Source organism: Lithobates pipiens, unplaced genomic scaffold, assembly GCF_037356315.1.
Source record: "Lithobates pipiens isolate NorthernLeopardFrog02 unplaced genomic scaffold, aLitPip1_a1.2 Scaffold_10, whole genome shotgun sequence".
NCBI lineage: Eukaryota > Metazoa > Chordata > Amphibia > Anura > Ranidae > Lithobates > Lithobates pipiens.
In genome coordinates, this window is record NW_027507686.1 from 19,970,157 (window position 1) to 19,992,806 (window position 22,650).

Sequence of the window (22,650 nt, forward strand, 5' to 3'; positions counted from 1 at the left end):
AGGGGGTGGGAAAGGAGAGGAGAGGAGGGAAGAGAAAAGTAAAGGTAATTTCTAATAACATTCAGTTACAATATGACTTGTGTAGCAATTGTATATTATCTTTTTTTCTTTTTCTTTTCCCTTTAAGCAAATGTTTGCATGCAGCTGGGGGAGAATGCTGATCGCACTTTGCTCCAGATATATGATACTTTAATGTTTGGCAGAGAGGAAGGTATGGTTTGGGCCCAGTCCCCTCCCCGGGGAAGAACGTATCAGAAGAGGGATCAGAAATGAATAGCGCTGTGTATGGGACTGGGTTCAGCCACAACGACTTCCTTGCCTGAACGACACCGCGGTGCTCGCTCCCCGGACAGGAAGTTCATCGGAGTGATTCATCCTGCGAGCTCGTCTATCCAGGGTGGTGGGAAACAGCCGGAGAGACGAAGCACACAGTGGGCCCAGCACAGCTTTCTCTGATTGGCTGCAGGCAAGTAAAATGACATTTCACTGCAGGGACAGGCTGGAAACAGAGCTAGGTCGGCTGTTTCATGCAGACACTTGGATCTCTGCCAGCTCTCTAGGGGTGCAGCGGGGCTTCTGAGCACCAGTAATCCCCCTAAATGCCGAAAGCTGACTACACACCTTACAATCTGATTGTATGTTCTCTTAGATTTAGCTTTAATGGAATAATAAAAAAAAAGTCATACAATCAAGAGGTGAGAAAACATTGACAGACACTAGGCCGAATCTGTGCTGTCATTTAATGCCGACCTTTCACCTTTTTTTTTTTTTTTAACTTTAACCCAGTGATTGTCAACTTATGAGCTAAAGAGGGCCTCAGATGTGACCCCTGACATCACCAAAGGGCCACACATAATATTCAGTATATGTAATGCTGGAGAGGAGCGTCACAGACTGCAGATCTAATAGAGGAAATGAGGATCAGACAGTGAGGACAGGATACAATGTTGGTGGTCAGAGAATAAGGACAGGATACAATGTTGGTGGTCAGAGAGTGAGGATGGGATACAATGTTGGTGGTCAGAGAGTGAGGATGGGATACAATGTTGGTGGTCAGAGAGTGAGGATGGGATACAATGTTGGTGGTCAGAGAGTGAGGATGGGATACAATGTTGGTGGTCAGAGAGTGAGGATGGGATACAATGTTGGTGGTCAGAGAGTGAGGATGGGATACAATGTTGGTGGTCAGAGAGTGAGGATGGGATACAATGTTGGTGGTCAGAGAGTGAGGATGGGATACAATGTTGGTGGTCAGAGAGTGAGGATGGGATACAATGTTGGTGGTCAGAGAGTGAGGATGGGATACAATGTTGGGGGTCAGAGAGTGAGGATGGGATACAATGTTGGGGGTCAGAGAGTGAGGATCGGATACAATGTTGGTGGTCAGAGAGTGAGGATGGGATACAATGTTGGTGGTCAGAGAGTGAGGATGGGATACAATGTTGGTGAGGAGATGCTGCAGAAGACAATACGAAGCTGAGAAGATGCTATATGAGGACAGTAGAGATCTATGCTATTACCTCAATCAGTGTTCCTAATACAGACTCTTGAAGTCCAAGGGCCACACATCATATACGAGGGCCACATGTTGGGCTTGGGGGCTTTAACTTATTGCATTCCTACCCCCTGCATATCAGATCAATATTAGTATTTAACCTTTAGTTATAACTTTAAGGGCTCATTCACTTTGGTGGTTTAGGGATGGTAAAACCCCACAGTAGAGCATTGTTATTGCCCCCCCTCCCCCCCCCCCCAACTGCAGAGAGAGTGACCAGAGGTGTACCCATACGGCAGGTACTATGCCCCTTGTAGCGCCTGCCGAGTGCAACTTATTTAAGAGTATAGGGCGTCTCCGCAAGTGCCCCACAACCGCATGCAATGCACACGTTTGTGACGGGCTAGTGTAGGGATCAAGTAGTGAGAGGCAATACAACAACTCCTGGCTGCCTGTTTGCTCTCTGAAGAGTGATCCAAGTGCGAATTACTCTTCAGAGACCACTTCTACCTCCTGCATGTTGAATTTGAAGCGTTTTTTTTTTTTTTTTTTTTCGAAATACTTTTGAAAAAAATTTTTTAAGCTCTTGCACTGTCCTACTTTCTCCTTTGCTTGAGTGAGTGGATGGAAAATTGTATTTTATTTATATTGTCACGTAACACAGTGTGAGATTGGGTCTTTATTAATTATTCACACAATATGCACAAATGGAAACATGAGCCAGCTGGCTCACTTGTTGGCAGCACCGCTGACTCTCTTACCAGTCCCTTTGACTGTGTTGTCCAGCTCTTCTGGAATGCTTGGCTCTCTAGCCTTTAGTCACAGCACCCCGCTGCACTGCCCACCTCTGGCCTAAGGATTGGGGTTCTCCTTACACCCGATAGAAGCTGCCCTGACTCCTGGAACTGAGCCCTACTGTCTCCTGGCTATGTCCTCTGACCCCTCGATGAGACCCTCTGTTTCTTGGCTTCTGGCTGGGCCCTCTGACCCTTCGATGAGACCCTCTGTCTCTTGGCTTCTGGCTGGGCTCCCTGACCCCTTGACGAGACCCTCTGTCTCTTAGCTTCTGGCTGGGCCCTCTGACCCTTCGATGAGACCCTCTGTCTCTTGGCTTCTGGCTGGGCCACCTGGCCCCTTGATAAGACCCTCTGTCTCTTGGCTTCTGGCTGGGCCCTCTGACCCTTCGATGAGACCCTCTGTCTCTTGGCTTCTGGCTGGGCTCCCTGACCCCTTGACGAGACCCTCTGTCTCTTAGCTTCTGGCTGGGCCCTCTGACCCTTCGATGAGACCTTCTGTCTCTTGGCTTCTGGCTGGGCCACCTGGCCCCTTGATAAGACCCTCTGTCTCTTGGCTTCTGGCTGGGCCCTCTGACCCTTCGATGAGACCCTCTGTCTCTTGGCTTCTGGCTGGGCCCTCTGACCCTTCAATGAGACCCTCTGTCTCTTGGCTTCTGGCTGGGCTCCCTGACCCCTTGACGAGACCCTCTGTCTCTTAGCTTCTGACTGAGCTCCCTAGCCCCTTGATGAGACCCTCTGTCTCTTGGCTTCTGGCTTGGCTCCCTGACCCCTTGATGAGACCCTCTGTCTCTTGGCTTCTGGGTGGGCCCCCTGACCCATTGATTAGACCCGCTGTCTCTTGGCTTTTGGCTGGGCCCTCTGACCCTTCGATGAGACCCTCTGTCTCTTGGCTTCTGGCTGGGCTCCCTGACCCCTTGATAAGACCCTCTGTCTCTTGGCTTCTGGCTGGGCACTCTGACCCCTTGATAAAACCATCTGTCTCTTGGCTTCTAGCTGGGCTCCCTGGCCCCTTGACGAGACCCTCTGTCTCTTAGCTTCTGGCTGGGCACCCTGGCCCCTTGACGAGACCCTCTGTCTCTTAGCTTCTGACTGGGCTCCCTGGCCCCTTGATGAGACCTTCTGTCTCTTAGCTTCTGGCTGGGCACCCTGGCCCCTTGATGAGACCTTCTGTCTCTTAGCTTCTGGCTGGGCACCCTGGCCCCTTGATGAGACCCTCTGTCTCTTGGCTTCTGGCTGGGCCCTCTTACCCCTTGAGGGTTGCATGCATCTAGCAAAGCCCAGACACAGGAGTGAATGTTCTGATCCAGAACTCAGAACCTGGAGAAAGCCAGGAAACACAGCTTCCTCCACACAGAAATAATAGTTCTGAACCTTGCACTTTTTTATGTGATATTAAGCTTTGTTTTAAAAATTAAAAAATAAACAAACATGTTAAACTTACCCGCTCTGTGTAATAGTTTTGCACAGAGCAGTCCCAACAATCTTCTTTTCAGGTCCTCCGCTGGGCTCCTGGCTCAGGAAAGCATTGGGGTAGCGGGGGACCTCTGCACACAGAAGCTTTTCTGTCTTCATGCATAGAATGCATTAAGGTAAAAAACCCTTCAGCCGTTACAACCACTTTAACCCTTAATGCAAATCCCGCGTCACATACTCCCATATTCTAAGCCCACGTACACACGGTCGGAGATTTTGCCAACCAAATCCGTTGGATTTTGCCCGTCGGATTTAGTCCAACGGATTGTGTCCGAAACTGTTGCATACACACGGTCGGGCCAAGTTGTTGAAAAATCCGATCATTCAGAACGTGATGACGTAATTTCGTTACGATGGGACTACATTCAGGCTAGTAGCCAATAGCTTTGATGTAGGAATTTGATCTGAGCATGCGTGGCACTTGGTCCGATGAAAATGCTCTACACATGATCGGATTAGGTCCGTCCGGCCCAGTTGGTCGGGAAATATTTCCAACATGTTGGAAAATTGGGTCGGATGGAGATTCGGACGGATTCAGTCCGATGCATACCACACACAGTCGGATTATCTGACGACACGGTCCGATAAGACTCATTCCGACAGATTCTCCGACCGTGTGTACAAGGGCTTACAGTGGCAGAGCCTCCCTCTGTCACAATAGCTATTAAAGATGCGCACAATGAAAAAAAAATTCCGTCAGCCATTTTGTTCAGCTATCTTGTTCAGCCATATTCGTTGTGCTACATAGATTCGTTTTCAGAATTCATTACGTATGTTCGGATTCGTTTAGTATATTTGTTTTTCCAAATCGATACGTATTTTTCGGAAGTTATTTCTGAAGATTGGCTTCATTCATTTTAACATGTTAATTCATTATTTCGGGAGATTACTGATTCACTCCAAGTCATCCCTGCTGGTCCAACGCACAAAGAGAAATGGAATGAGCTGATTGGATGATATGAACTGGAGTGGCGTACATCCAAAAGAACGAATGTAATGTAATTAACCACATGCCGGCCAACCGCCGTCAGTTTACCGCGGCACGTTGGCTCAGTCCCGCGAATCGCCATAGCTGTACGTGGGTCAATTTTACAGCTATTGTGGGGGGTGCACGCGTGCCCGCTGCACGGCGGGGGGGGGGCTGATTCATTAAGGCTGGTGGCCACGATGTCCGCCGGCCACCCGCGATCGCTCCACAGAGAGCCAAAATAGGGATCTGTCAATGTAAACGAACAGATCCCCGTTCTGACAGGGGAGTACTGAGTGATCGTCTGTTTCTGGTGATTAGGAACAGCGATCTCTCTCTACTCCGTCAGTCCCCTCCCCCCACAGTAAGAAACACCTCATTTATTTTGGATGTGTTGAAATTTGTCACTATTGTGATTCAGAGATTCAGATTCACCCGAATCTCCTTATAATGAAAATTTTGTCCAAATTTCGATTTGTAATGAAGCAAATCATACGTGTCTAATAGCTAGTGGGTACTGCAAGTTCATTATATTTTTATAAAGGCCTGTTGAGGGCTGAGATGAGCTCCTCACCTTTTATATAGAACTTTACACAAAAAATAACTAAAAGCTGTAAAGGAGGTCGAGATCACTTTTTATAGTTTTGTTATAATTCTTTTTTTTTTTTTTTTTTTTAATAGTACTCTTCTGTTCTTATCTCGTTAAATATTCTTTTTTTGGCTCCACATGTTTTTTTCATGATTCCATCTGTCTGCACATCCACAATAAAGGGAGCTCATGAATAACACATAGACTACACCTACATGAGCTAGATAGAGTTACCTTTCCAATATATGACCATATCCTGATAGACGATCTCCGAGGCCATTGTCACTCTTCTTTTCTCTGGTGCCCAGAAGTCAGGTCAGGTACGTCCTTTTTCTTACTCCGTACTCGCCAAGTTACCCCGGCCAGAGCCCCCCGTGACAAGGTCACTTCTTACAATTTATTAGGCTTGTGCAATTCGTTTCGTAACAAATCAAAATTCGGCCGAATTTTGCATCTTCCGGACATTCGGATGCATCCGAATGTCCGAATAAAAAAATAACAAATTACAACGAATACGAAAGAAATATAACGAATGAATTCGAATAAATTCGAAATTATTTCAACCGCATTCGAAATTATTTCAACTGCATTCGACATTATTTCAACCACATTCGAAAATATTTTGTGACCCGACTTTAGGGCCATGTATCTCGGGGTCACTTGGTGCTAGACACTTCACATTTGGATATGTTGTAGTGCTAGTATTATTGTGTTTGCATACCAAATTTGGGGTTTCTAGCTATAAGTGACCCCGAGATATGTGGCCCCAAAATCGGGTCACAAAATGTTATTAGTTATTAGAGCAGAGAATAACATTTTGCGACCTGATTTTGGGGCCACATATCTCGGGGTCACTTATAGCTAGAAACCCCAAATTTGGTATGCAAACACAATAGTACTAGCACTACAACATATCCAAATTTGGAGTTTCTAGCTCCAAGTGACCCCGAGATACATGGCCCTAAATCGGGTCACAAAATATTTTCGAATGTGGTTGAAATAATGTCGAATCATGTTGAAATCATTTCGAATTCGGTAGAAATATTTTCGAATTTGGTTGAAATATTTTCGAATGTGGCCAATTTTTCGAATTCGGTAGAAAACTAAACGAAATCCGAAAACGAATTTAAGGAAGTTAACGAATATAACTAAACGAAATTAATGAATTAACGAATTAAAACGAAACGAAACTAAACGAATTTTTTCCTTTTGCACATGTCTACAATTTATATCTAGCTCCACTTTTGTGCCATATTTAGTATATATTGCAGATAAATGTCTATGGCTGGTCCTCATGCTTGCTACAAGGCTGCTGTCTCCTTTACTGTTTCTTCTCCTTATTGTTTCCTTTTTGTGTTTTTGTGTTTTTTTTTTTTTTTTTTCTATGTACCTTTTTTGAAAAACGTACTAAACGTTTAATAAAAACTCTCTGGGCCCCTTCACACCCCATTCAGTGCCAGCCTTTTCTTTCCAGAAAAAAAAAAGTACAACATTCTGTTGTTTTTTTTTCCTGCACAGAACTGTACTGGAATACGGTAAAACGCATCCAAAAAGCGTGAACCATTTAAACACAGAGACTCTTTCTGAGATCTGTTGTTTAAAAGTTAAAAACTGTTTTTTTTTTTTTTTTTTTGCTAGAAAATTACTCAGAACCCCCAAACATTATACATTTTTTTTTTTTCTAACACCCTAGAGAATAAAATGGTGGTCGTTGCAATACTTTCTGTCACACCGTATTTGCGCAGCGGTCTTACAAGCGCATTTTTTTTTGGGAAAAAATACACCTTTTTGAATTAAAAAATTAGACAACAGTAAAGTTAACCCAATTTTTATATTGTGAAAGATAATGTTACGCGAGTAAATTGATACCCAACATGTCACGCTTCAAAATTATGCCCGCTCGTGGAATGGCGACAAACCACCAATAGAAAGATCTATTTGTGGGGAGAAAAAGGACATGAATTTTATTTTGGGTACAGCATCGCACGACAGCGCAATTGTCAGTTAAAATAACACAGTGCCGTATCGCAAAAAAAAAAAAAAAAAATGACCTGGTCATGAAAGGGGGGGGGGGGGGGGTAAATCTTCCAGAGGTCAAGTGGTTTAAGGACCTGCAGGAATCCTTCGGACTCATGCAACACATTGAAAAATTTTACCATATACAATTTACCCGATGAGCTACATCTGCTACTAATAATAATCAGTTACATCAACAAGTTGATTGCAGAATAGTCATTCTTTTTTATTATCTTTTATTTCTGCAGGTAGTACTGAGTGTTGACTAACTCTTCCCAGTTATGGTGCGTATATATAAGGGGGGCCTGGAAATGAAATATATCTATGTAATTGTGTTTTTTTTTTTTAAATAGTACAGAACGGTTATAAATGAACTGATTCAACACAATAGATTAACCACTTAAGGACCGAGCCTCTTTCTGAGATTTGTTGTTTACAAGTTAAAAACAGTTTTGTTTTGTTTTCTAGAAAATTACTTAGAACCCCCAAACATTATAAATTTTTTTCTAACACCCTAGAGAATAAAATGGCGGTCGTTGCAATACTTTCTGTCACACCGTATTTGCGCAGTGGTCTTTTTTGGGAAACTTTTTTTTAATTAAAAAATAAGACAAAAGTAAAGATAGCCCAATTTTTTTTTTTATATTGTGAAAGATAATGTTACGCTGAGTAAATTGATACCCAACATGTCACGCTTCAAAATTGCGCCCGCTCGTGGAATGGCGACAAACTTTTTCCCTTAAAAATCTCTATAGGGGACGTTTAAAATTTTTTACAGGTTGCATGTTTTGAGTTACAGATGAGGTCTTAAGCTAGAATTATTGCTCTCGCTCTACCGATCACTGCGATACCACACATGTGTGGATTGAACACCATTTTCCTATGCGGGCGCTGCTCGCGTATGCGTTCGTTTCTGAACACAAGCTCGTCAGGACTCGAGACGTTTAAAAAAAAAAAAATTCTTATTTATTTTACCTTTTATTTTCACACTGTTCTTTTTTTTTTTTTAATTTGTCACTTTTATTCCTATTACAAGGAATGAAAACATCCCTTGTAATAAAAAAAAGCATGACAGGTCCTCTTAAATATGAAATCTGGGGGTCAAAAAGATCTGAGATCTCATATTTACACTAACATGCAAGAATAAAAAAATAAAAATAAATTGTCATTTAAAAAAATACAAAAATAAATAAATGGCCCTTTAAGAGCTATGGGCAGAAGTGACGTTTTGACGTTGCTTCCGTTGCTGACGTTGCTCTCCCCCCGCCGATAAAAGTGATTTTGCGGTGAATCTGCCGCAGAGACCACTTTTATCTTGAAACGGACTGCCCGCTGAAGAAGAGGATACCGGGGTTATGGCAGCTAGCTACTGCCATAACAACGATAATCCACTTCAAAGTACCGGCGTATAACGAAGGTGGGTGGTCTGGAAGTGGTTAAGACATAATAGATCAAAGGAAAACATTGTAGGTAGCTAATATTATCATAAGCAAATGCAAAAAATCTGGAGACTATTTGGGCCTAATGCCCACCTGCCACACATATGCGTCCATGGTGGCATGAGGTTTGGGCGCACTACCAGCACACTGACCATGCTCGCCAACAGCTCTTAGTGAAGCAATGCTGGGACAAGGCCACCTAGAGCGCAGGGCGAACATGCCATATTGTGTCCCCCCCCCCCCCCCATAGTATAGCATACTAGCTCATTATGAATTACCCGAGAACGAAGCCCCTGCAGCCATCCTCGTCTCCCCCTACGGCCGGCGACATCTCTCCCGGGGGTCACTTCCGGGTATCGCAGCTCCGGCGCTGTGATTGGCCGGAGCCGTGGTGACGTCACTCGTCATCGCATGCACGCGAGAGCCGCTGGTAACGGGAAAAACAGACTGAAGCAACAGCACAAACATGCCATTGCTTCAGTTTGCCCCAGTGTGTATGTGCCGATGTCTTTGGCACATGCAGGGGATATCTCCTAAACTGTGCAGGTTTGGGAGATATCCTGGGTAGCTACAGGTAAGCCTTATTATAGGCTTACATGTAGCATAAAGTTGTTGTAAAGGGTTTACAACCACTTTAATCTGCATGCTCACCCCCAAGCATAAATTCCCCTCCTCCCCAGGTCAAATCCTCTCTATTCCCATTTGCCGCAGTACAAATCCAAAAAAAAGCACCCCCCCAGCACAAATCCTCTTCTCACTCCTAATCCCCTGCTTCCAGTACAAATTCCCTTCCACCAATCCTTATCCTAGCACAACCCCCCCCCCCAACAAATGACCCCTTCCTATCACAAATACACTCCATTCCAATCCCCCTCCCTCAAAAAAAATATTTCCCCTCTACCATTATACTTTTATAGCACAAATCCCCCCTCCTAGCACAAATCCTCTTCCCCTTCCCAAAACAAATCACCACTCCTAGCACACACCCCCAAATTTGCCCTACTAGAACAATTCTTATCCAATGCTGCCCCCCCCCAAATTCCCCCTCCCAACACAAATCTCCTTCCCCCCATCCCCTTGTGGTGCCCCTCCCCAGCTCACATGATGCCACAGTGCCCAGAACAGCCACCCCTCCGGCCTACCCCTTGTCTGGGCCCTTTAGTGAAGCCTTTGGAATGGGAGCCAGAGTGATCTGACTATCTGTGAAAGCCAATCACAGCGGTTTCATGATACAGAAGCTGTGCTGCCTCCCAGGTTTTCCCCGGTAAAGGACACTAAAAGGGTGATAAGGGTTTAATATTGCACTTTTGGGCTGGAACCGGAGAACATAACAACTAATAATAACCACCATCTACTTTAGAGTTTTATCGGTCTCATTTGTTTTTCTATTATCAGGCTGCTATGTCGGGGAAGCCTGTTGAGGTTGAAGGCTCGGAAGGAAGTCCTGGTGAAGATGGGCAATTGCCTTATCCTAAAACATCTGTGAATCTGCCTTATCCTGAAACATCTGTGAATCTGCCTTATCCTGAAACATCTGTGAATCTGCCTTATCCCGAAACAAATGTGAGTCTGCACATCAAAATGGTTCACTACATAAATATAATGGGAAAGGTTTAGGTGTTTCCTTCCAGCTACTGGTTAGGTAGAACCAAGAGTGAGAGTCAAGAGACTTGATGTATGAATGTGCTCTTTCCAAGGTGTGAAGTTCGAAGTAGCCTCCAGTCATCTGTGAGTCCAAACATATGGGCTTGTCTACAGGTCTGCACATCAAAATGGTTCAGTATACAAGTTTAATTTTAGGGTTAGGGGTTTCCTTCCAGCTATTGAATAGGTAGAACCAAGAGGCAAGTGGCCCATTGTAGCAATGTGCTCTTCGTAAGATGTGGAGTTCCGAATAAATCATCCTTTAGTCCCTTTAAAACCAGTCCTGATAGTTGGAAACCAATAGTGGTGGCAAAACAGCTCCAGTACTTTGTAGGAGCACTTTGATGCGTCTAAACCTAGTGGAAATCTTGCCCTATAGGCATCATCCTAAAGAGAGAATGCTATGAAGATTTGTCTTTCTTATGAAACACCTATGGGCTGTAGACAAGGCTGTCTTTAAGGCAGGACAAAAGAGGCAGCTGCCCTGGGCCCTGTCATGGTTGTGGGCCCCAAAGCAGCTGCCTCATACTTGCCAACTATCCTGGTTTAAATTTCCTTGTCCCTTGAAACTTTAGTCCCTTGCTGTGTCCCGATATCTCAGTGTGAAGTTCTGTACTAATGCTGTCCAGCTCTGCCCTATTGCCTTGTACAGATGACTCACCTGCAGACCCTATGTTTACATGTAAATAATCGGTATTGATATGTAAAAAGAGGCGGTATTAATATGTAAATAGGGACGGGCCAGCAGTATTGACATGTATATCATGCCCCCCCCCCCGAGTTTTTATCCGCCATCACCTCTATTGAATGTTGCCCACTGGGGAGGTAAAGGGGCATGCTTGAAAGTCCTGCCTATAGCTGTGGTCACCACCATCAGCCTGTTCTGCAATAGTAAGTAAATTGGAGGGGGGTGAAGGGGAGGGTAGTGTGGGGTGTGCAGAGGTAGGCCAAGAAGGAATTACAGCTTGGGGTGCACAGGTGAGCAAGGAGGGGATGTTTAGAAGTAAGGAAGGTGGGTGCAAAGATGAGCAGAGGAGGCAGGTAGAGTTAAAGGAAGGGGGGGTTGGAGTGGAGAGGATGGGGGAGGTTTGGGGTGCAGAGGTTAGCAGGGGATTTAGGATGCAAAGGTGTACTGACATGGTGGATAAAGATGTAGGTTGCATGTGGGGCAGCCTATTCACTTCAATGGGCCTCTCTATGCAATAGAAATGCAGAAAAAAGGTCCCTAACTCTTTTCCAAAATCACATGGTGCTACAGTGCCGTGTAATTTTAGTGAATGTGGAAATGCACATCTCAGCAGATGCGTTAGGGTATCATGAACAATTAGTGGCACTGCTGTGTATCTGCTAAATGGAAAAGCATATTTCTGTGGTGTAAGAAAAGCGATTTTGCATGTGTTCTCTACACACAGAAAAGGGGAATGCAGGCTAAATGTCTGTTACATTGGTGATCAGTGTAAACCTTCTCATTACACTGATGGTTACTGTGAATGTTCCTATTACATTAGTGGTCAGTGTAAATTCCCATTTACATTAGTGGTCAGTGTAAATCCCCATTACATTGGTGGCCAGTACAGAAACTCCTCTCTATGTTGGTAGTTGGCAAAAAAAATCCTAACTTGCATTTGTGGTCAGTTTAGAATCCTCCCTTACATTGATGGTCCATGTAGACATCCCCTTTAAATTGGTGGCCAGCGTAAATTTCCAGTTACAATGGTGGTGAGTGTAAATCTCCCCTTATTGGTGGTCAGTGTAGAAATGCCCCTTTATTGGTTGTTGGTGTAAAATCTCCCATTACATTGGTTGTCAGCGTATATTCTTCATTACATTGGCGATCAGTGTACATTTCCCTTTACATTGGTGGTAAGTGCAGAATTGCCCTTGCAATGGTGGTCAGTGTAAATCCCCCCTATACATTGTTGGTCAGTGTAAATCCCCCTTTACATTGTTGGTCAGTGTAAATCCCCCTATACATTGGTGGTCAGTGTAAATCCCCCTTTACATTGGTGGTCAAACTTACATACCTGTTTATATCTTGTGTTTGCTTTGCTTCAAAAATTATACCCTATGTCGCTTTAATGGTGCTTCAAAGCGTCTTCAAAGCCTCCATAGAACTCTATGATAAAGTTCGCTTGAAGCACCAGCGGCTTTTGAGAGGCTTTAATTCAGCTTTAGTTTTGCTTTGTTTTGTTTTGGAGAAATTGCTGGTATGAGATATACATACATACATACATACATACATGCATACACACACACACACACACACACACACACGGCATCTGTCAAGCATCAACAAAGCTTCAAAAGAGCATCACCGATGCTTTACCGAAGCTTCATCGAAGCACCACTGAAGCATCAAAAACACATCATAAAAGCATGTTGAAGCAGTAGGAGCTTTAATGTGGGTTGATGCCAAAGCAAGTGTACAGTGCAGAGCCCAGATGGAATTCTAAAAGGTATGTACAACATCCATTATGAATTCCCACGTTATGTTTTGCACAGAAAATACCATTGGAGCACTTTATTGATAAACTGGGGAAACTTTAGCAGCATGTAATTGATGCATTGTGAAGATACTTTATGAGTTGTTTGCTCAAACACTGTGAAGATCCTTCAGATACTTCAGAAGCACTTCCTTGGTACACCATGAAGATACAAGAACACTTTAATGATGCACTGTCAAGATTATTTAGGAGCACTTTGTTGAAGCACGGTGAGGATACTTTAGGAGCACTTTACTGAAGATACTTTAAGAGCACTTTATTGGCAACACGTGAAGATCTAATCAAAACGAAACAGAGGTAAGAAGCAGGCAACTAGCATTTTTAGAAGGAGGTCTGCAATGGCAGTCTATTACATGCTTACTTTAAGGCCGAAGTGATCCCTGCACAGTCATCGTCCCACTTTTATAAATAAAATAAAAAAAAGGATATTTCAGATTTATTTTTCTCAAATTTGCTGTCCTCAAAGAATGTCCTTTGCAATATCTTGCAGGCCCTTCCAGATGTGGGAAAAATAATGAAAGACTTAGGCATTGAATCAACTATTCCAAAAGAAATTCCAGAAGGCAGTCCAGTAAGTATCCCAGATGGAGGACATTGGTCCACAAAATGTGAAACTTCTTTCTCCCTAATTATCCCTTATAGTCCAGACCAGATCCTCAGTGAAATCCCTTAATCGGTTCCAGCAAGTTTCAGCAGAACAGGGCCCTCAGATCTTAACGTAGCTGGGACCTCGATGAGCACATGTAGAAGTACAGCTGGACTGCCCAAAAAGGCAGAAGCCCTTCAGGCTGGGATCTTCTACTCCTGGACAAGAACAGGGCTTGCCTAAGGCCCTAGACTATTTATGCACTCCTCGGCCACCTACTGGGCATCCTCCATCAGGGACTGGCCGAGACAACATAAGTATTCAGGCTGTGGGTTCTGCCTCTTTCATCCCACTACATTCTAGAATTCTCTTGAAGGCAGGGGAAAGCAGTCAAACCCACAGCCAGTGAAGCCTACAACAGTCCAAAACAATCACAAACTGCTCCACCGATTACAGGGGAGCCAAAAAAACTAAAGTTACCTAACCTTTGTAGCAACATATCTAGGAGGGTGCTACAAACCTATAAAGAAATACTAGATCAGCCTTTCTCAACCTTTTCAACAAAGAGGAACCCTTGAAATAGTTCTCTGGTCTCGGGGAACCCCTGCTAAAAAATTTGAAGTCTACAACTCATGATACATTAGTGTGATGGTCAGTAGGAAGAATGGTCCTTACACTTGTGGTCATTGGGAAGAATTACCTCCTTACAGATAGCTAAAAATATCAATGGAGTCAGTGGGAACTTATCTCAGAGGCAGAAATTGCCCAATGCTGAAGCAACCCCTAGCAACCTTTGGAGGAACCCTAGGGTTCCACGGAACCCTAGTTGAGAATCACTGTACTAGATTGTGATTTCAGTAAACCAAAGGATAGGTATTTATAAAGCTGTCTGCAAGGAAGACCTAACACATCTCTGAATCTGAGATTGGAGAGAGAAGGATAGGCACACATCCCGCAGTAGGTCCTTAATAGGCTGTAGTGATGTAGAATAAGGGTTCTCTAATATTGCACTAGAAACATGAAAGCGAGAACCTGACTGGCCCAAAGAACTGTTAACTCTTCATACAATTTTTAAAGTACACCTGTCTTTTCTCCCATTCCAGGTAAGTTGCTTTGGTAGACCTTTCCCCATTCTGCTGATATCTACCAGCATTTCCCCTATGTGTTAGCGGCTTACCTCCCAATATCTTCAGAATGATTTTCTTTACTCTTTACCAGACTGATGCGTCAGTAAAGCCTGGTGGACTTGGCTTTGAAGGCTTTTTTGGAAGACCCGGTGAAGACGTGGGATTTCCTTGTTGTGAAACATCAGTAAGTCCAAATGTATTACATTGAACTTGGCTCCACACATCAAGATGGGATAAAGTCTCAATGCAGGGGAGGACTGGGCTGAGGGTCAGGCAGGCATTTGCCCCCCAGATCAGTTCAAATTACACAGTACATGGTGGGTTGGTGGCTCTGGGTGGGAACATCCAGTTTCAGGTGGACTGAACCTTTATATTAACTTTTGTGTAAAGCGTCCCAGTAGATCTAAAGCTAATGAAGGAAGGTATCTTAATTAGGTCAAGCCATTGATTCAGTAAAGCCCCACTGTTTGTACCCTTTAGATGCCACCCAGAAGTTTGGGGGAATGGGAATGGGCTAAAACTAGACATAATGGGCAAATAAAAATGTCTACGCTGCTATTTTTTGTCTATCTTCTAGAACTTTGTATCATTTTATTTCAGGGGGAGTTTCCAAATGTGGATAAAATCATGAAAGATTTAAGTATCGAGTCACCTATTTGTCAGAAACCTCCAGCAAACATGCCGGTAAGTTCTGTACACTGGAGTCATTCAGGCAAGGCCTTATGTCGCCATCACGCAGAGCTAGACAAATCTGAATGGAGATACACCCTTGTAATCCAGTAATCCAGCTGTGTAAAAGCTAGAGTGTTCCCAGCTATGCAATGTGATTATTCTAATAAAAACCAATGCTACCGTGTTTCCCTGAAAGTAAGACAGTGTCTTACTTTCTTTTTATCCCCAAAAGCCCCACTATGTCTTACTTTCGGGGGTATGTCTTATATTGGAAAAAAATTGGCGAATTTTTTGTTTTAACCATAAAATTAACATTTATTAACAACCTGAACAGTATTGTATTCACCACAAAACAGTTTTATAAAAGGAAGTGCCAAGAATGTCTTGTTACAACATTGCATAACATGTAAAACAATGAAAAATGGTAAGAATGAACAGTGGAATACTGGAGGATAAAACAGATTTATGTGTGATACAGTACCACCTGCTGTATTTAATCCAGTGTGACACCTGCTGATACCCACTGGGTTACATACAGCAGATGATACCCCAGTATGCCAGTGTGTATGTTTTACTGATGTATGATTAATACTGTGTGCATTACCGTATTTTAAGCAGGAGGCGGCAGTGACAAGTGCAGGGGACGGCGCGGTGACGTATGGAGAGGGGGACGGCTCAGGCGTGGGCAGGAGGCGGCGCTCATTAAGATCAGAGGGAAATGGCAGACGCGGCGACGTATGGAGAGGGGGACGTGGGCAGGAGGCGGCGCGCAGCTAGATGAGAGGGAGACGGCAATACCCCCGTGTTTCCCCGAAAGTAAGACATATGTCTTACTTTCGGGGTACGGCTTATATTAGCCGACCCCTCTGAAACTCCCGATACGTCTTGCAATCGGGGGTGTCTTACTATCGGGGAAACAGGGTAGTACTGCCTTGCTTCATGCTGATGGCATATTCTGCCTCCCGTTTCCTGAGTGTGCACAACAGAATCAAAAATCAGATCCCCGTAGCTAGACGCTCGCTTTTTTTGTACATCAAGTGAAGGGAACAGACTGTACACAATTGGTACTATGCCCCCTGTGAGGATCAGCAGGTAGGAGGTGAAATGTTTAATACAAGTTGAAGATTAAATAATGAAATATCATTAGATATTGAGAATTACCATATTTTCTCTCTCTTTTGTCACAGGCCGCACCCAATGTTTTGGACCCTCCCCCATGCTTGTTTGGTGAGTACTACCCTTTGTACACAGCTAGAAAAGCTGTCCACAGCATCTAATATATATATATATATATATACAGTGGTGTGAAAAAGTGTTTGCCCCCTTCCTCATTTCCTGTTCCTTTGCATGTTTGTCACACTTAAGTGTTTCGGAACATCAAACCAATTTAAACAATAGTCAAGGACAACACAAGTAAACACAAAATGCAATTTGTAAATGAAGGTGTTTATTATTAAAGGTGAAAAAAAATCCAAACCATCATGGCCCTGTGTGAAAAAGTGATTGCCCCCTAAACCTAATAACTGGTTGGGCCACCCTTAGCAGCAACAACTGCAACCAAGCGTTTGCGATAACGTGCAATGAGGCTTTTACAGCGTCCTGGAGGAATTTTGGCCCACTCATCTTTGCAGAATTGTCCTAATTCAGTTACATTAGAGGGTTTTCGAGCATGAACGGCCTTTTTAAGGTCATACCACAACATCTCAATAGGATTCAGGTCAGGACTTTGGCTAGGCCACTCCAAAGTCTTCATTTTGTTTTTCTTCAGCCATTCGGTGGTGGACTTGCTGGTGTGTTTAGGATCATTGTCCTGCTGCAGAACCCAAGTTCGTTTCAGCTTGAGTACACGAACAGATGGTCGGACATTCTCCTTCAGGATCTCTTGGTAGACAGCAGAATTCATAGTTCCTTTTATCACGGCAAGTCTTCCAGGTCCTGAAGCAGCAAAACAGCCCCAGACCATCACACTACCACCACCATATTTTACTGTTGGTATAATGTTCTTTTTATGAAATGCAGTGTTCCTTCTACGCCAGATATACTTGGACACACACCTTCCAAAGAGTTCCACTTTTGTCTCATCGGTCCACAGAATGTTGTCCCAAAAGTCTTGGGGATCATCAAGATGTGTTGTGGAGAAATTGAGACGAGCTTTGATGTTCTTTTTGCTCAGCAGTGGTTTTCTCCTTGGAACTCTGCCATGCAGGCCATTTTTGCCCAGTCTTTTCCTGATGGTGGAGGCATGAACGCTGACCTTAACTGAGGCAAGTGAGGCCTGCAGTTCCTTGGACGTTGTTGTGGGGTCTTTTGTGACCTCTTGGATGAGTCGTCGCTGCGCTCTTGGGGTAATTTTGGGCGGCCGGCCACTCCTGGGAAGGTTCACCACTGTTCCATGTCTTCGCCATTTGTGTATAATGGCTCTCACTGTGGTTCGCTGGATTCCCAAAGCTTTGGAAATGGCTTTATAACCCTTTCCAGACTGATAGATCTCAATTACTTTCTTTCTCAATTGTTCCTGAATTTCTTTGGGTCTCGGCATGATGTGTAGCTTTTAAGGATCTTCTGGTGGACCTTACTGTGTCAAGCAGCTCCTATTTAAGTGATGCCTTGATTGTGAACAGGTGTGGCAATAATCAGGCCTGGGTGTGGCTAGAGAAATTGAACTCAGGTGTGGACAACCACAGTTATAGTATATTTTAACAAGGGGGGCAATCACTTTTTCACACAGGGCCATGATGGTTTGGATTTTTTTTCACCTTTAATAATAAACACCTTCATTTACAAATTGCATTTTGTGTTTACTTGTGTTGTCCTTGACTATTGTTTAAATTGGTTTGATGTTCCGAAACACTTAAGTGTGACAAACATGCAAAGGAACAGGAAATGATATTAGATTACACGGCCAAAATGGCTTTATTACTAAAAGCTGGTCAGTTTTTATGGGTAAAACATGTCACTGTCAGTCCTTTAAAGGGTAACTCCACTTTCGTGGGTAAAAAAAAAATTGCAAACAAAGAAAAAATAATCTAGCATATACAAACATATACAATTGTAATTGAATGTTATTAAAAATTCCCTTTCCTTTTCAATCTGCAGCTGTTTTCATTTTCTGTAAAATGCAATATGGCCACCTGGAGGCTCTCTGTACACAGATAGTATACAGAGCACCCCCCCCCCCCCCCCAGAAATGTAATTTTCTGCTTGTGTGATTGGCTCACTGATTTTCCCAGAAGTCTGCACTAAGATACAAGTCAGATTTTGGACATCCCCTGCAATACAAATGTCATTTTTGGTGAGATACTCCCAATAGGAAATCATGGCTAAAGGGATGCAGGCCCAGCAACTTTCCTCATTAGAGCACTGCAGGTGCAGCAGCTGACTGATAATTATGAACCCTCTCCCATTAGATTCACTTTCCAACAAACTTGCCAGTTATCGGCATTCCTTTCATCACGCGCTGCCACATCATGAGGAGAGGAGTGCCAATTAGTGCCCATCAGTGCTGCCTCTCAGTGCCCATAAGTGATGCTTATCAGGGCCACCTTTGAGTGCCCCCTCATCAGTGCAGCCTATCAGTGCCCATCAGTGCAGCTGCATCAGTGCCCATCAGTGCAGCTGCATCAGTGCCCATCAGTGTCTCCTCATCAATGCTGCCTCATCAGTGTCTCCTCATCAGTGCCCATCAGCGAAGGAGAAAAAATTACTTATTTGCAAAATTTCATAACAGACTAAGAAAACTTTTTTTTTTTTCAAATTTTTTTTTTTTTTTTCATAAATTTATTGAACGAGTCGTAACATACATAGAATATATATCACATGTATAACAATTCTAGAACAAAGAGCATAGGATAATTGTTGTATAACATGAGCGGTCATATAACAAATCATATAATTGCAGATTCACAAAATATTGTTTACATAGTAGGTGAGGTTGAAAAAAGACCATCAGTCCATCAAGTCCAACCTATGCAAAAAAAAAAAAGCAAAAAAAAATCCCAGTGGAAAAAAATAAAATAAAGTTTTATCTGTGTCAAAAAAAATGATAAAAATTGTGTATGGGTACAGCATTACATGACCACACAATTATCATTCAAAGTGTGACAGTGCTGAAAGTTGGATTTTGGCCTTGGCAGGAAGGGGGTAAAAGTGCCCAGTAGGCAAGTAATTTAAAACTGACCACACTAGGCATGAGAGCACCATATGGTCAGCTCTAGCTGTGCTGGGAACTCAGTGTGCTCTCCTCCAATGATCAGATTTGTCTTGACACCCGCCACCCCCCCCTTTCCCGTACAGCCATTCACTGTGAAGACCGGTGTGCTGCTGTTTTTTTCTCCCCCACCTCTCTGTGCAGCTGAGGGAATGTGATTGCTTAGGAAGCTTTTTGAAAATTGTTGCTGAAGGTAGACTTAGGCTGGATTCACACCTATGCATTTTTAGTGCTTTTTTCATTTTTCAGATTTGCACTACAGTCCATTTATCATGGTTTCCTATGGAACACGTTCTGTAGTGCAAATCTTCAAAATGCAAAAAGCACAAAAAATGCCATAGGTGTGAATTCACCCTTAGGCCTGGTTCACACCGTTTTGCAGAAACACACTGCAATCCATTTAGCATGGTTCCCTATGGATGTAGTTCACATCTGTGCATTTTTATCAAAAAAGCCAGAGACTTCTTTCTGGTTTTTGGTTCCATACACTTCAATGGATCAAAAACGTGTATTGGAAAAACGCAAACCTCCAATATGCAAACTGCAACCTGCATAGGTGTGAACCAGGCCTTATACTTTAAGACTGAAATGTAAAACACAGTTTTAATGTAGCTTTGTAATAGTTTTTAGTAAATGTGTTTTTACATACAGTGCAGTAGAGCTGCATGATTAATCGATAAGAATCGTTATCACAATTTTTTTTTTTTTTCCCGTTGCGATCTTGACAAAGTATTCTTTCTATGCAGAGAATTCTCTCTGCTCTGCTAAAGCCAACAGCCTTCAAAAGAAAGGAAGAAAAAAATAAATAAAAAACAGGCAGTCAGCCAAGAATCACAACATTCTTTAGCAGTGGAACTTAAAGCGGGATTCCACCCTAAAGTGGAACCTCCGCTGATCGGATCCCTCCCCCCCTCCGGTGTCACAATTGGCACCTTTCAGGGGGGAGGGGGGGTGGAGATAGCTGTCAAAGACAGGTATTTTCACCCACTTCCGGGCATAGACTCCCGTGGGAGTCTACGCCATTTCCTGCCCTGCCGCGCTGTCTGCTGGGACACACACGGGTCCCAGTGACAGCGCGGAGATTTCCTATTGCGCGGCGCGGCTCGCGCATGCGCAGTAGGGAACCGGGAAGTGAAGCCGATTCGCTTCACTTCCTGATTCCCTCACCTAGAATGGCGGCGGCAGCAGCCGAGGGCCGAGCGATCGATCGGCCTCGGCATCGCTGGACCCCTGGACAGGTGAGTGTCCATTTATTAAAAGTCAGCAGCTGTAGTATTTATAGCTGCTGGCTTTTAATATTTTTTTTTTTTGGTGGAATCCCTCTTTAAGTATAAACATTGTAACGATTTGCCCTCTAGATCAAAGAAATAGACTTTGTGTGTAAGGCTCGATTCACATCTATGCATGTTGCTTTTGAGCGTTTTTGCAGTGCTTTTTGCGGTGCTTGTCACGTTTTTGGACACGCGTTTTTACCGTGATTTTGCCTCGTTTTGCGTTTTTTTTTCTTCTTTTTTTTACACTGTGGTTGCTTAGCAACCAGCTATATACAGTGAAAAAAATGAAAAAATAAAAAATAAAAAAAAAATGCAAATTGCGTTAAAGCGGTACTAGCGTTTTTGATGCAGGTCCATTGACTTCTATTACATGCAAAATGCTGCATTTTGCATGAAAAAAAAAGTCCTCGACCCTTTCCAAAAAGGCAGAGGCACACAAATGCATTGATGTGAACATGTTCCATAGGAACCCATGTTAAAAAATTTCCCTGCATTTCTACTAAATACAAAATGCATCAAAAAACGCGTTAGTGTGAATCAAGCCTTAATGAGGGAATTTTAACCACTTAACCACTTAAACGCTAAACCCTTTTCTGACATTTGTTGGTTTCAAGTTAAAATCATTTTTTATTTTTTTTTGCTAGAAAATTACTTGGAACCCCCAAACATTATATATATATATATATATATATATATATATATATATATATATATATATATATATATATATATATATATATATATATATATATATATATATATATATATATATATATTTTATATAATGTATGTATATATGTGTGTGTGTGTGTGTGTGTGTGTATATAATATTTTTTTATTTTTTTTAGAGACCCTAGAGAATAAAATGGTGGTTGTTGCAATATTTTATGTCACACTGTATTTGGGCAGCACCAATGAATAATAAAAAAAAAACAACTAGTAAAAGTTAGCCCAATTTTTTTTTTGTATAATGTGAAAGATTTTACGCCGTGAGAATCTTGATCTTTTCTTATTCTAAGCAAAAAAAAAAAATTGTGATTCTCATTTTGGCCAGAATCGTGCAGCTCTACAGTGCAGCTAATATAAGTACCTGAATCTGTCTTGGTATTAGCCTCCTGCCATCCCCTGTACAGCATCCTGTAGACTATAAAGGGGCAGGCCAGCAAAAGGAGCCAATCAGGCACTGCTTTACGCACATGTGCTGACAAGGAACATGCAGACAGGAGGAGAGAGCAGAGTGAGCAGAACTTCTCATTTTGGAAATGACTAGATTTAACATGTTGCGCTTTGTCTCTGGAATTGTAATACTTTGTAATTTACATTGTGTGCTTCTTTTTTTTTTTTTTTTTGTAGACGTTGGTTTTGGTTTTAAAGAGGAGGTACTGAATGAACCCAAAGACCCTCAGAAGACGAAGAGCCCATCTGATGCTGCACCGGCCACCTCGGAGAAGAAACCCGTCGTAGATGACCTAACGAAGAAGGCAGAAGTTGGGAAACAATCCTGATTTTTATTACTGTACACTGCTTACAATAAAACCAAAGACTTTGGAATTACTTAAAATGTATGTAAAGTGAAAACTTTTTTTAGATATATAATTTAGGGTTAGGACCCCTGTTAGGTTCAGGGAGATTTCTCTTGTACTTCCTGTCCTGGAGACACAGCAGGAAGTAAGAGGAGATCTCCACAAAGTCACCAAAACAGGTTTCCTATTAGAAGATTTTCTTTTACTTCCTGCTCCTGTGACAACTCAAAAATATTGGGTTTCCCATCGCTTTTTTTTTACCTGAAAAAATAAAGATAGTAAAAGGCTGACAGGGGCTCTAACCCTTCCACATTCTAACCAAAACGAAAAAAAAAAA

General features: G+C 42.9%; 1 protein-coding gene across 2 annotated transcripts; it reads left to right on the forward strand.

The window, feature by feature from the left end:
• Window positions 1–140: 140 nt before the first annotated feature.
• On the forward strand, window positions 141–22,351 carry LOC143927812 (uncharacterized). 2 transcript variants are annotated; one of them, XM_077452198.1, is made up of 8 exons: window positions 143–470; window positions 7,590–7,621; window positions 10,172–10,339; window positions 13,415–13,495; window positions 14,729–14,821; window positions 15,238–15,321; window positions 16,497–16,536; window positions 22,144–22,351. In XM_077452198.1, the coding sequence occupies exons 2-8, from the start codon at window positions 7,619–7,621 to the stop codon at window positions 22,293–22,295; spliced, it is 621 nt and encodes a 206-aa protein (XP_077308324.1). In that variant the 5' UTR covers window positions 143–470; window positions 7,590–7,618; the 3' UTR covers window positions 22,296–22,351. The 2 variants fall into 2 exon arrangements, with proteins under 2 accessions (XP_077308333.1, XP_077308324.1); XM_077452207.1 differs by lacking the exon at window positions 7,590–7,621 and having other exon boundaries at window positions 141–466.
• Window positions 22,352–22,650: the final 299 nt, after the last annotated feature.